Source organism: Antrostomus carolinensis, unplaced genomic scaffold (genome assembly GCF_000700745.2).
Source record: "Antrostomus carolinensis isolate BGI_N321 unplaced genomic scaffold, ASM70074v2 scaffold12465, whole genome shotgun sequence".
NCBI lineage: Eukaryota > Metazoa > Chordata > Aves > Caprimulgiformes > Caprimulgidae > Antrostomus > Antrostomus carolinensis.
In genome coordinates, this window is record NW_010318482.1 from 26,532 (window position 1) to 41,770 (window position 15,239).

At 40.4% G+C, this 15,239-nt stretch overlaps 1 protein-coding gene across 1 annotated transcript; it reads right to left on the bottom strand.

Annotated features, from left to right (window-relative positions):
* Positions 1-4,264: 4,264 nt before the first annotated feature.
* CLTA (clathrin light chain A) lies at positions 4,265-11,525 on the bottom strand (the record flags this gene model as incomplete). The annotated part of the gene is made up of 6 exons (XM_010168921.1): positions 4,265-4,688; positions 5,721-5,756; positions 6,991-7,044; positions 8,457-8,568; positions 9,471-9,585; positions 11,488-11,525. Coding segments are annotated over 6 exons (527 nt in total), but the record flags the coding sequence as incomplete, so codon positions are not given.
* Positions 11,526-15,239: the final 3,714 nt, after the last annotated feature.

A 15,239-nucleotide genomic window follows, 5' to 3' on the forward strand; every position in this document is an offset into this window, starting at 1 on the left:
CTTTCTGCTGCCATCACAATTAAGGAGTTTTTCGGTTCACAACCCTCCTTCTGACCTCACAGAGATATCAACTGTGCCCTTAACAAATCACAAATTACTGTTAGCCTGTTACTGCTAGCTGAAGAAAGCTCTGCATGCTTGAAAGCACTTTTTTTTTTTTCATTAGTCTAAAAAGAAGTAGCACTACTTTTGCCTTGCTTGTACTATTAGATCACAATTACTGTAACTCTGTCTCTGCAAGTGTTCGAATACGATATGCATGAAGCACATTACACAGAAATTTAAAATGCAAATAAAGTGCTAAATCTGTGCTTAATTAAACAGGAAGTGTATGAAGACTATATTTAAAGCAAAATTTTGAGGAAATATCCTGATGTTTTTTCCAAAGGTTCCTTTATTTTTAATTTTACAAACCTGTGATAAATATGCATAGAGCACTTTTTAAAAAGCTAGTAAGATTTTACCTTATCCATACTTCCAGCCTTGAGCTGGGTGATATTCCTGCACATGGTAACCAGCTGTGACCAGTAAACAGCCACATGAAGCAAGACATTAAATATATGCTTGTAACTGTAGCCAATGGCATTGCAACAGTGTAATCATAGGTAATTGTCAGTGAAAGCAGTATTACTGATGTAAGAGCTAATGAAACACTCCCGTTGAACAGTGTTGTTCAGCCCGGCCTTTCTCCGACTAGAACACACATACATACTTAAGTGGACCATCCCCTACAAAGTCAGACCACAAAGGCCTCGGTTGTCAGTAACCTTGTAAAATCCGGACCCTGCGCATGTGGAGCAGCCCCAGGTACACTACCACGCTGTGCCACTGTGTGCTGCTGCAGCACCACCGTTCCGCAGAGGAGCAAACTTCCCCATACCATCTGTCCTACCAGAGGAATAGTCTTTTGGCAAAAACAACAGACACTCACTTTGTCCATTCTAAAATATAAGCCAGTAAATGATACATTTCCCTCTTAACCAGCTGCTCAGAAAAAAGCATCAGCCAGAAACAGGCAAGCCATAGCATGCTGATTTACGGCAACTTAAAACTGTTAGTGCATGTTCCTCAGGCTAAGAGGATGAAGCTGCAGTGTTGTTTTCAGGTTCCCTGCTTTCTAATGAACCCATGACCTTCTCTCTATCCCCCTTCTTCTCTACAAATGCTCATTATAATTTCAGACTAACTAGATGCTGGCTGCCATGTGATCACACGCTAAACAAGGTTTAGATTGGATATTAGGAAATTTTTTTTCACTGAAAGAGTTATTGAGCGTTGGAACAGGCTGCCCAAGGAAGTGGTTGAGTTGCCATTCCTGGAGGTATTTAAAAAAAAATTCATAAATGAGGTGCTTAGGGACATGGTTTAGTGGTGGATTTGTCAGTGTTAGGCTTTTGGTTGAACTCTATAATCTTAAAGGTCTTTTCCAACCAAAACTATTCTGTGATTCTATAAAGCAAGTTCTACACCAGGATGTATTTTACAGGAGTCTGCAACTTCTCTCTCAGTGCTGCATGAGGTCTTTCTGCATATGCACCTGGGGTTTTGTTTGAAGGATAGGAAGCGTCCAGTTTCTTTTCCAGATTCCTCTGACTCAGTTTTCTGCATCAGCTACATGCTACATGCTATTGAGACAAGCAGCAACAGTGAGAAGTTAAGGCCAGTAAACAGAGGAATGAGTATGCTCAACTAGGCCCGATACAGCACAGAATTACCACATGAAGTCACAAAGTCACAGATTGCGATCTCTGAAGGAAACAAGTCAGTGTTCACAAGCACACACAAGGGCTTAGATTTGCCCAAATAAAGCCGAGTATTCTTTTGATCAATGCAACAAGATCCAAGTATCTAAAATCATTCTCAGACACTGAAAGTCTCAGTAGAGCACTGGTGAGGCCACACCACTGGGAAGGCTGCTACTTAGCACTGGTGAAGCCACACCTGGAATGCTGTGTCCAGTTCTGGGCTCCCCAGCACAAGAGAAACACAGATGTACTGGAGAAAGTCCCACAAAAGGCCAGAAAGTTGCTTAAACAACTACAGCATCTCTCCTACGAGGAAAGGTTGAGAGAGCTGGGAGTGTACAGCCTGGAGAAGAGAAGGCTCAGGGGGATCTCAGCAATGTGTATAAATACATGGAGGGCAGGTACAAAGACAAGAGAGCCAGGCTCTTTTCAGTGGTGCCAAGTGACAGGATATGGGGTGATGGGCACAAACTGAAACATGGGAAGTTCCTCCTGAATGTCATGAAACACTTTTTCACTCTGAAGGTGACCGAGTACTGGCACATGTTGCCCAGAGAGATGGTGGAGTCTCCCTCCCTGGAGATCTTCAAAAGCCATCTGGACATGGGCCTAGGCAACCAGCTCCAGGTGGCCCTGCTTGAGCAGGTAGGTTGAACCAGATGACCTCCAGAGGTCCCTTCCAACCTCAGCCTTTCTGTGATTCTGTAACAACAGAGATATAGGAGGTAGGAGAGAGACAGTGAGCTAGCATACTTGAGTATAAAATTAAGGCAGAAGAGAGAATACAAAATCTCAGCACAAAGAACTAGGAGGTAAGCAAAACCCACAGAGCTGCTTGTTAAAGTGTTCCACCTAGATGGTGAACACTAAAGAAACTGCAGACATATTGTTAGCCCCTGAAAACCCAGCTTGTAAAACAGTGCTTTAACTTCTATAATATCACTTTGGTCTTGAATTTAGGAGTCTTTGCCCATTTTCTTGGATCGCAATTCAAACCAATACCCTTAGCACAGATAATATGTCCTATGAGTTATGACAATGTAGTGATAAATTGGCTCCGTAATTCAGTGTGCAGGAACCCCTCTAAGATCTGCTGATCATTCAAATTCCAGTAAGTTAAAATTAACATTTTAAATACTGTATATTTAATGTAGTGTAGTTTTCTTTATTAAATTACCAATTCATCTTAGAAGCCTTTGTTTGTAGAGCTTTGGGGTGAGTAGAAGAAAGGAAGTTTTCAAAGTGAATGCATAATTTGTCAAGGCCAGCACTGCATATCAGTATTCTACAGACTTGCTCTGTGCTTCAGTCCTATTTAACTCACCTGTGGTACTCTTGTGCAGTTCAGAACATACTTTCCTCTTTAATCTTCAGACCTGTATTTTCATCACTATTCATCAGTAGCTTGTGAACACACTTGCAAACAAGAGAATAGCTCCAGTCACTATACACAACAGTAAGATACAGCTTAACTATTGAAGTCCAACTGGCAATCATTTATTCAGTACCTCATCCACCAAAGGGACACAACTGCTGTAACATGGTTGCTGTGCAGCAACCCTCTGAACTTTAGTAAATTTTAATCTGCATCTGCAGCCCTCTTCAAACTGTCTGGACTAACCTTCCAGCTTGTATACTAAAGGTATTAAAGCAATTCTGCTACACTAGTTAAGCTACTGTATCTTTGATAAAAATAGTGAAATAATGTATGAGACTGAACAGACCATTCTTACAAGACAGACAGCTAAGGTAAGTCTTAATAGAGCAAGGCTAGAATACAGCCCTATGAATGCTGAGTGAGATTAGAGTGCCAAGGAAGTAGCAAAACAGATTTTTTTTTTTTTTTTTAATCGGTTTGTTTGAAATTCAACCACCTTAGCAGACAGAACTCCAACCCAGCAGACAAGCAGCAGTAAGAGCAAGTCTTCCTTTCTCTTGCTCTCCAAATCTCCACTCTACTACCCTGGTGGTAGTGTGTCTGCAAGAGTCAGTAAGGACAAGGATGCAGTTCAAAAACACCCAAACAGCCTCTGCACAACAGGACTTTGTATATTAAGCCAGTGTTGAATACATAGCAGAATAGCACATGCAGTAGAATATCAAAGGCTTTGTACCTTTAGAAAAGTGCCCTGTACTGTATTTCTAGCCTAAGATCTGCAGCTGGAGTGACAGCAGAAAACTACACAGAACTCCTTACCTGCAGAAGGCAGTGTCCTCAGTTCCACCAGAAGTGAGATAAGCTCCTTAACAAGCCTGCTGCTCCAGTTTCCTAGAGCTTCTATCTTGTGTGATAAATTGGATAGGGAAGCAGTTTTTAAACTAAAGCTCCCAAGAGCTTTAAGAAAGCTTATGAAGACAAGCAGGACAGCCTCTCCAGAGACCAGAAGCATTGCTGGCTTGCCAGTCACCAGCAAGGTGAAATCACTAACAGTTAAGAGTAATGTGTGCTCACACTTAATTCAAACACCCTTTGTCAAAAGGGAGCATGAGAGCTTCTTAATTCATCCAAAGTCAACACATTTTGCTGTTTAACAGATCTTTAATATCAGTAATGTGGGAAGTGAAATCTCAGTGCACAATAGCACAGAGGCTACATTTTTTGGGGTTCTCCCATTTCAGACAGAGACATGCAATCAAACAATGATCAGCTCAAGATACATCATGAGGTTTTGTCCAAAAAACATTGAAACAATTAATACAATTACTGCAAACATTGCTTCTCTGAGTAAGGTTAAGATATTGCATTTGTAGTGTTTCCATTGTGCTTTCCTTCAGCGAACCAGTGGAGCCTGCTTGAGTGAGATGAGGACTGAACGCATGCGGGACACATCTTTTGCCTGCTTACTAGACTTGGGATTAAAGTCACAGAGCTGAGCCACACGTTCCCACTCAGTGCCTGGAAAAATGTCTTCTGCATCATTCACAAAGGCTTCTTCAGCTGCCCTAAAAGCAATGCAAGGCACCTTGTGTTAATGCCCAACATATAAGGCACTCCTTCCCTCTTCCAGGATGCAGCTTCTTTCAGCATGTTTCATAAGAAATGTGACCTGACAGCTGCTTGTGGACATTATGGCTACTTAAGTTCCCACCACCCCAACCCTGGAGATTGGAAGCAGGTTGCAGTAGTATGCTATGCACAAGCATATGCAGAGGATTGGTGTGTAAAATGTTGGAATACAGGTGGTTGGTTTTAAGAATAGTTATCGAGTCTTTGCCTAAGGAGTCACCATGCAAACTGCCAGGAAGTAAGGTACTCCTATGTAGGCATTTAATTTATGGAGAAATGCCCAAGTATTAACTAGTTAAGCTTCTGCCACTGGATAGCTCTTACTGGACACTTGCCAACTGGAAATTTACAACTCCCTGCAAGCATGTCTTAAAACAGATTCCATTTGAGGATTCAAATCAGCCCCAAGGCCTACAGACCATCATAAAACTATCTGCTGATAATTCCCAATGCTGTAGTGAAGCAGCATGAATCAAAAGGAATTTAAGCCATGAATCCCGTGCTTCTGGGTGCTATAGACTGAAGAATATCTTGTCAGAGGGGATGACTTGTCTGAGGTCAGCTCACAGGACAAACACATTTCTCCTTCTCTCACCCTAAGGAGACTCTAAGGAGGCTTGTTACATTATTTACAGGTTACTGCCAGTGGCATCCCAGCAGCATCCTTTTGGCATTGCTATGCTGCCAATGGCATTGCTTCAATGCATGGATAAAATTCCAGCATCTAGTTTACATAAATTGTGGAGCCCTGGTAGCTGCCTGAGTGCAAGAGCAGTAAGCATCAAACCAAATCCATCTACTCCAACAAGCAGTACAGAAAAAGCAGTGAAGATGACTCTCCCATGAGGGTTCAACACTGTTCACAGGGATAAGGTTACAGACACCACTGAAGACAAAGGTCACTACAAGACTGCTACTTTATGTGACATGACACTTAAGGGGCAGCAAAGATTTTTTTTTTACTTAACTGTTCTAGGTTGTAGCAAGGATGATTTATGTTTGTGCTTAAAGGTGAAGAGAAGAAAAGAAATGAGATAAAGTTTAAGTCAGGTATAGAAAATGAGAATGAGTTTAATGCAGATGAGCAGTTGGCTGAACATACATTAATAGCTTAGCCTATTCAGGAAACAGGTTACCAACTTTATTCTGTAGCACTTATAGTGCATATTTGCATTCAACATATGAAATGCAAATATACTAAAAGAATTATCAAAATCAACTCCAGAAGACTTCAGAAAAGTCAAAAAACACCTGCAAATCCATCATTTCACAAGTCTTGTTTACATCCACCTACAGTTAGGTAATGAATTCCACCCTGGACCTTGAATACTAATGCACTCAAAGCCCCACCACGGCTCACCAATACACCTTTTAAAGGTGTCACTTCAGAATCTGTGACATGGCCATCTTTCAATTCAAGTCTACACATTAAGGGAAGAAATTAAAGCACATGAACAAGTCAGTAAACATTGCAATCCTTCCACCCTGAAGAAACTAGCATACTCATTGGGGCTTGAAAGCCATTGCTGTATTCTCACTGGTACATTAGGCTGGCAAAATGTCTACACAGAGCTTATCCTAAATGTTCTCCCAGCAGTTAATGCTGATTTTCCAATACCACCTTCTTATACTTATCATCTGTTCTCTAATAGCATCCTAATTCTATATTAATGTACCTCTTCTACCCTGATTTATGGCAGGTGATGCCTTTCAACCTTTCTTGGCTTGCAGAGCTTTATGTGCAAAGACTGCTTGAATATTTTTCTGATTATGTAGACAAACTGAGAACAGATCAAGAGCTCAATAACTACTGCAGAGAATGCAGAGTTAAATACTGTGCTTCTGTGGAAGTGACTACACACAGCACCTATGTGCGACTGCAGACACTAACCTACATACCCAGCAAAGCATCTTGCTAAGCAGTGTTCACTGGCCTGAAAACCACTGTAAACCTCTACATCTAAAGATGGCTGAAATCATTACCCAGTTTCAGTTTCTATGTATACTACATGACTTAATCTGAAAGTACTGGATGTTATGCGGCATATGGAATCCTTACAGGAAAACTGCACTTAAGATCGCAGATCAGAGTCAGTCCAAAAAGCACAGGCTATTTACTTGTATTACCTTATACTGCCCTGAAATATTCAGAAGTCACCTTCAGACATTCAGCACTATTTGTGATCCTCCTCATGACCTAGTTGACTAGCAAACAGAATTAGTAGTTAAGCAACATACACATAACCAATCACATCAGCGAAGGGTTGTTTGTAGAAAGCTTCATCTGCCACCCTAGGTAGCAAGTAGTCCAACAGGCAGGCAAGCAGGCAGGAGAAAAGAGATAAGGATGAGAAGTACAGAACACAGCCAAAGGCAGTTTTTACAAGCATATTAACCTTGTCTCACCTAGACTTACTGTAACAGGAAAACAGCTAACACATAGAATATATCAATGAAGCCATTGGCTCAGAGGGGCAACACAAAAGCTCTGCTATATCCTAGAAGTTGAGACCAACTAGTTTAGGTTTAGAGTCCTAGTGTTAGCATTAGGCTACTTCCAGTGGACAGAAAATAGAATTAGGAGAGAGATCTCACTAAGCTGATGAGAAGGCCAAATGCTCCTTCTGTGCAACACTTGTTAAATGGACCCTACTCTAGAATGCATACCCTGCACCTCAAACACTGGCCATAATAAAGCTACAGAGGTGCCATGAGCTCTGGCCACCAACTAGAAGACCACTTGTTTCCCTTCCTTGGTCCAACCAAAAGACTGTATCTCAATGAATGCAAGTGTCAAATCCTTAATTATGTTGGCAGTGTAGGCCTCCTTTTTACCTTTAGTAAAAAGTAGAGTCTACCTAGGACTCTACTTACTCAAGATAAACCTACTGGCCATTTTGATAAGAAACATGGTGTTTCAAAAAAAACAGTTCATCTTGAAGTCCATGGGTTCACGAAGTATAAAGTAGCCCTGATGACTATCTGGGCAGAATTACACTGGCAATCCTAGGTCAGAAGTGGAGATCTAAGTGGTATTAAGTCAGTACTAACAAATTTACCTTTATGTAGCTTGAAGTCAAAATTCCACAGTGAAACTCTGAGAAAGTGTAAGAGCTTACTAGACTAACAGCCAAGCCATTAGTTTCTGCCCCAGGGCTCATAATTAAAGAATTCAAACCCAACACAAATATAGCCCACATTTAGTTCTTCACTAGCAGAAATGACTCAGGTTATTTCGCAAACACTTCCAAAAGGAGCAGCCAAAGTTTTTAAGATATCTAGTGAAATACCTTGTAAAAAAGACTAACTAAAAGGCCACTTCCATATGTTCTAAAGATAGCAAGTAAGATGGCTAGTCTCAAAGTAGGTAACTACGGTCACTGAAGACCTGTGCAGATAGCAGCATGCAAACAAGTGGCTAAAACTTCTTCTGGCCATGTTCAAACTTTGGGTCTTAAGGAATCTTCAGTAATTTTGATTCATTATCTTAATGCTTTATCTTTATATTCTTGGACATTTAACCTAGATTTTAAGAAAACTGAAAACGACAGTCTATCCCTGGAGGCCCATTTCTTAGTAGGAGAGGTTACTTTAATGATCTGAAGGACAAGTGCCTTATGATATACTAGAAGTATTCTAACCTCTCTCCCCCATGACTTTTATATCCAGTACAATAACTCTTCAGATGTCTGAAGAAACCTTACCTGTTGCTTGCTTTTGTTTTCTGGAGCTTTTCATCTTGCCTTGCATACCACTCCTCCAACTCCTTTATTGCTTTCTCCTTCCATTCTGCTTCCTGCTTTCGTGAGTTTGCATCTGAAGATTTAAGAACTGATTTGTCAGTCTATTCTAGATAGATTTTGCTAACATTTCAGCTGATGGCTCAGGGTGCACTCTAGTGTAGACAGTTGCTTATCTACTCAGATCAGGTTAGGCCTGATTTAGGCCATGAGAACTCTCAATACCATGAATATTAAGAGGATTAGCTAAACAGAATGCCTACACTGCATAAATGGAACAGTCCACTTCAGTTTAGGATAGGCATTTGTATACTAGTTCAGATTCAGTAAGCCTGTTGGCCTGCAAACTGTAAAAAAATCCCAGCAACAGTCACCTTGCTATACTAGTGCTAGAACACTAGCTCATCCACTTTAACTAACCCAGAAGAGGAGCAATATGACTCAGGTCTACCCAGAATCACACTGTACAGAGGTTCTGTCCAAACAATTTCAAGCAAAGCCTCCCCCCTCATGTAAGTGGAAAGCATACCAGTTTGCAGGCTTTTAGAACCTGTGCACAGGTAGGTATGACTGCATTTGATAGCTGTATTTAGTTTAGTTACTAGTCTATTACTTAGCTATTAGAATAAGATCCAGCTGACAACAGATGGCCTCAGCAATCTTTATCCTTTGAAAAAAGTGCCAATTGCTGCAGTATTTTTATACTCTTTTCTGTTTAACAAAGCCGTTCATTTTCTGTCAGCTTATTTGTAAGTAAAGGGCGGGCCATGTGAATACTCTTAAGGTTCAGAGAGCCACTTGCTTGCTGACTCTGCACCTGTTAAGTCTGCTTACTGGACTCATCCAGACTTGCTGCTCAAACTCATGCATGGTAGATCCCCAAGAGCCAGAAGCCATGGTTGAGAATTCTGCTGCTTAAGAATCTGCCACTAAGTTACTCACAAGAAAGAACACTACTGCAACAAACATGCTCCTTACCAAGTTGCTCCAGGCGCTCCTTTTGCTCCTCTCTCCACTTACAAATACTCTCTGGTTCTGACTGTAGTGGATCCACTTGGGATATGGCAGCACAGGAGTCTATTGTACCATTACTCTTCATAAAGGGAAGGAATAGTAATGTCATTTATACTTGTCTACTGAATATTTCAGATAACTGCCTGCAAGCTAAATAAAATTAGGACTCTATTTGAACTGAGCACATAACTCTTTCAGCTTACGTTATACCGTATTTCTATCATTAACAGAAAAAGGTCTTGCCACAAATCACAGCAGGACTGAAGCAAATTAATACATGACTGCCTCTAGCAATCAGGGACCAAACACAAATTCAAGTTGACTGAGAAGTCAAAATGTGCCAGAGCTCTGCACCTGAAGAAAGCAGGAGAAAATGCCTAGCACCTTTTTATGCAGTTGTAGGTCTAGAGATCTTCCAGTTCAGTTCACCTTAAATATTTCCTGTTAAAGTAGGGAGGCTTTTATATGGTTTTGTTCCTAGGGTTCAAAACTTCTAACTTATTTGTCTACTTCAGAGACATTTGCAAACTTAACTGTTATTAAAAGCCAGTGTCTTTTAAAGACGGAACAGAATTTGAATTGCTGCATGCAGCTTAGAACACAAGAAGCATTTCAACATTTAAGCATCAAAACAGTTTGAGTACTAGAATACTTTTTACTATACAACAGCTCAAAGACTTGCAATGTATAGAGCTACCATTAATACACCAGATTACCAAAGCTAATGAATATTGTGCTATTTGCTGCAAAGGATACTCCCAGTCCAACAACTTTTATTGGATCACTCTACTCTTAACAGATCTAAGAAATACGACTCTTGACAGTACCAGATGGATGGAAGCTAGTGACAGATTTGGTTGTGTCTTTCCCCTCTTTGGGCCTCCTGTAGCCCTCAGTGAATGAATAATGCAGAGAGAAGGAGCTAGGCTGGTACAACTGCACCAGACTTCACATTCAATCAAAATCAAAATAAATTGGCCAGTTTCAGGGCCAAACTAGTTGAGGGTAGCTAAAACAAAAGTTACATATAACCCATTCAGTCTGTTCTTCCTCATTAAGAGAAAGCTCTATCAACCAAGGCAGTTGGTCACTTAGAATTGCAAACACAAAATCAAGATATTTCACCTACTTTCTGTTGTATAAAGAAGCACAAAGGGCCATTAGGATACAGTTCTTCCATTCACCTCACAGCAACGGTGAGTATATAAAAATGTTAGCAGCAGCGAAAGCTGGCTGCATCTCCACAAAGCTCTGTGTTCACTTACAATTCTATGGAGAAGTAGCTCATACACTGACCCCTTCCCAAGCATTCATGTAATCAGTGCTATCCAGCCAGCTCTGATACCAGGCAATGACAATGCCTTAGGCAAACTGGTGTGAAATTTAGTTACAACACAGTGATTGCCATAGCAAGCCTCATTCTTCCCTGACACTAATAAATCGGGTATCTCCTCTTTTTCTCATTGCCATGACTGACTAGTATGCTTTCATAATACGATCAAGCTATTTAGCCACCAGCTTAACTTCATGCAACTTTATGTCACTAAGTAGTAGTACAATGTTTTCAGTCAGGTCCTTGTAAACCCAATCTTGATAAGACAACCAGGACACATGAATTATCCTTAAAGAACAATCAATTCAGAAAACTGCTTTAAACTAGGCAGTCAGAGCATGCTTTCATCTTACTAGGTAGTGGCAAGTTAACATTAAGTCATATCACAGAGCCTGTCACTGTGATTACAGTGATTATGCCCTATTAAGCCATAATTTAAAATGGACTGCTACTTTAAGTTGCCTCTAAGTTCAGAGGGGGGGCATATTAAGAGCATTAACAGCTTTATGAAAGGAGCTATCAGAATAGATTTTCCGCTTCAGAGATGAGATAACAGCACATTAGAGAAAACAAATGGGAAATATTAGTCTAGATTAAAGTTCTCAGAGCAGAACAACACATTTGAAGTACAGAATACTTCTATCTTACCTGACAGACATCTCCATTAACCACACCATCAACAGCATCTGTAAAGAAGTAGTAGTAGTAGTTTAGCCATTTGAGAAAAGACAGAACAGCCAGATTTACTGATTTCAGTAACTTGTATGGAAAGCTTTACTAGAGAATCTAATGTGGGCATTATGCACATCAGTGTTACCTGATACCCTCCAGGGTCACTTCCTGTCTCTGCACTTTTCCAGATAGGCACAAGAAACCAAGTGAGCCATTATTCTGCAGTAATACAAGGTCATTTCTTCATCATGAGATCATGCTTCAGGCTACACAAACAGCAGAGATGATACTGCTGAGAAGCTGCTACAGTGTTCAAAAATTACTCCTATTTTCTCCTCCTTGTTTTAAAAGCTGACTGCTAGACAACTGTTGGGAAGTTAAGGAGCATGACTCTCACAGTTTTAGCCTCCACTTGGAAGATTAACAGTTCTGCAGCAAACACTCAGTAATTCTTATCCTGTTTGGTTACCTTCTAATTCCTAATCAGTTCAAAAGATACAGCTAACATTCCTAGCAAAGTCACCTTTCTGCTACCTTCTGTGGTGCCAAGTTTGACAGCTTCCTACTTCAACTCCAGCATTATTCTCTCTGAAGCAACACTGGCAGGCTAGCCTTTAAATATATGTAATTCTCATCTCCGCAAGGAAGGCGGTCGTTTCATGAGACACAGCTTGGAAAGCAGTGACTCACCAGCTAGGTGAGATGGCTAATAATTCCTGAAGATTCTTCCAGGAACTGTGATAAAATGCTTAGGTTTTCTTACAATAACAAAAAACCCCACTCACTAAGGTCTTCAGTACTCAGGCTGGTAGTCTGCTGAGGTAGAAGGAACAACAACATTGCTGAGAGCTGCAGTTGCAATAAAACAGATGTGTTTGTCTTCGGGCTGCTTTTCTTCTGCATAAAAACAGCCACTAACTAGCACAGAGCTAAGTGTTTCCAGAGGGCACTCAGGTCAGATGCATTAGAAGTATTAAAACAAGCTTCCCATCTGTTTTGGGCTCCCTAGAACTTGTGATTAAGATGCAGAGTCAGCATGCTGACTAAGCATACTGCAAGCAGAAGAGGAAATGGCACTGCACCAGCATGCTGTCATACGCCAATACAAGTATGCTAACTGGAAACAGACCAACAGACAACCATTCTCTTTTTTCAGCTCTACAGTCTTCACTTGTGTAACTCAGTATGAAGTCTAGAAAAACTATGTGCTTGCCAGCCTTCATATCAGTAATCAATGCTAACTGTGTATCAGATTTCTTTGTCCACAGAAACATGTCATTTCATACCCGACTTCCCACAGAAAAAGCCTAAATATTGTTACCGCTATCATCAGGTTTTCATCAGCCATGAACAATGAGAGCTCTCTATTAGCTTCAGAGTCCATCCAATTCTATCACAGTATCGCATCTTGAAGCTCCTGAAGTTAACAGTGCACATTCAGAACTATTCTAGTTAGTAATGATTGATACTCCTTGGTGTTTGATTCTAAACTTAAGATAAAGCTTTATTTCTAAGGATGCTGTTGCAAAGAACAGGTCCAAATACCTACAATTCTGTAATACATGCTGACAATAGGGTAATAATGCATTTCCACACAGCAACCCAGAGAGCTTTTGGAGTCTGGAAGGGTTTGGAGAGAATAAGCCATACCAGCTACCTTGCATTCACAGGAGAGAAACACAGCCAAGCCTGCCAGAAACAGACAGCTAGAATTAGTGCCTTCCACAGGTACTACAGCTTACAAAAGAAAGGGCTAGGTAGCTTGAACGTTGGTTTATCACTTCAGTCCTACGAGTCAACATATGGCTTCAGAGGCTTATCACAATTATGATCAACTAGTTTGAAGGCAACTACTTGCATTAATACCAGACTTGATACTGCTTGACATAAAAGGAAGTTTGTGTAGCCTTCTTCACTAGCTTCTCTGAAGTCTCACTCTTGATGCAAAAGACAGCAGCTATCAGAGCAGTCAGAGGCAGGACTTTGCAGAGGTTGCTCTTCTAACACAAGCCCAACCATTTCCTAACGCACAGATTAGTTCCTCCCGAGGTCTTCCTAGCCAGCTATGCTTTGGACAATATCCTCACGCAGGAGAAATGAACTTAAGTATGACCATACATAAAAGTGTATTTATGAGCTACTTTCAGCACCTCTTTTAAACAATAAATATTCTACTTCTTCACAGCTACATTGAGTGAACTAGTAGCTATAGTTAAAGCAACAGAAGAACATAACCAAGTTTAATATATTCTTTCATCAGGTTAAGTAACTTCACCACTCAAGGCCTAGTTTCCCATCCTTTTTATTTTGGGCAAAGATCATGCTTCCCACTCACCTACCTCTCTTCTGTAAGAGGACGAGGAAGAAGAATCTTCTCTTAAGTTTTTGTTTAGACAATTATGCAAGAAACTGAGGAAGAAATAGTTTTTCTAGTCAAAACTCATGCTTATGCCCATGTGCAAAATAAAGGCAAGCAGGTCAGGAAGAACGCTTCTTTCCCGTGTTTTAGTTCTAACCTGCTGTCATACCAAAACGAGTTCCTTCATTTTCAGTATAATCAGTAGGCTAGTACTAGATCATACCTTCCCCTGTCTGCAGTAAAGCTGTGCCATAAGAGATTCTGTAACTTCCCAATAGATGTAGTATTCGTTTGTAAACAGAAAAACAGGTTTTCTGCCATGAGCTTCATAATAATGCAGTATCACCACAAGACAGCAAATACAAGTTAAAGAGATACCACCTCTTTGTTATACTTTTCTCAGTGCATCTTATGGTGCTCTTAAGCCTCAAGATACTGACTTGTATAGCAAAACCCAGAACAATGGCTGTTCAAACAATTAAGAAAAAGTATCAATAGTCACAAACAAGTAATTCTTTCTGTCTGTGGTGCTAACTAGAGAGACAGGAAGAAACAATTCTTTCCTAATTATATTTTCAAGCAAATTGATATTCAGTCCTTGAGAGGCTATTAAACACAATTAAGTGCCTTAATTCCTAGAAAGGCTCATGAGCCTCCTCAGAAGACGGAAAAACATCATTCAAGTTCATATAAAAATGAGAGTTTGAAACTGTGAAGGCAATATTTGAGACTAGACAGCCTACATTAAACTTGTACTTCTGTACTTACCTTGATCGTTAACATATAAAACAGTTTGTCTTTGAATGTAATTCTCCACAAGAAGCTATATGACAAGCTGTCACAAGGTTTTTATATTGACATGTAGGTTCTAGGAGCCACACAGTTCAACCTGAACTCACTCTCTCCTGCTCAGAGGACATAGCAAGTGAACTGCTATAACCTGAAGACCTAGTATCATCAGACTGGAGAGAATTGAAGAATCTGACTGTAAATAAATGCAGGCATTGATTTATCACTGAAAAAGATCTTGTGAAAAAACAAGTTAGTAATAACTAGGCAATAGCACTGTAGTACTTGACTTACACAGTACTACCTGTTTTCTGAAGCAGTGATTATGCTTCATCTTTCAAGGGAAAGAAGATTAGTTTTCACATGCCCAGGAAGCTTGAACAGGATAACTATTTACATAATAAATGTCTTACTGGTTCAGGCCAGTATCCCAACCCTGACCATAGCAATATGACATGATGCTGAGTGAGACACCTGAGCTTAACAACATTCCACATAACAAGGGAGGAAACAGGAGGAGACAGCTAACCAGTGCCTGACTCAGAGACCAGTGTCACCAGCATAATTTTGGGTTCTTTGA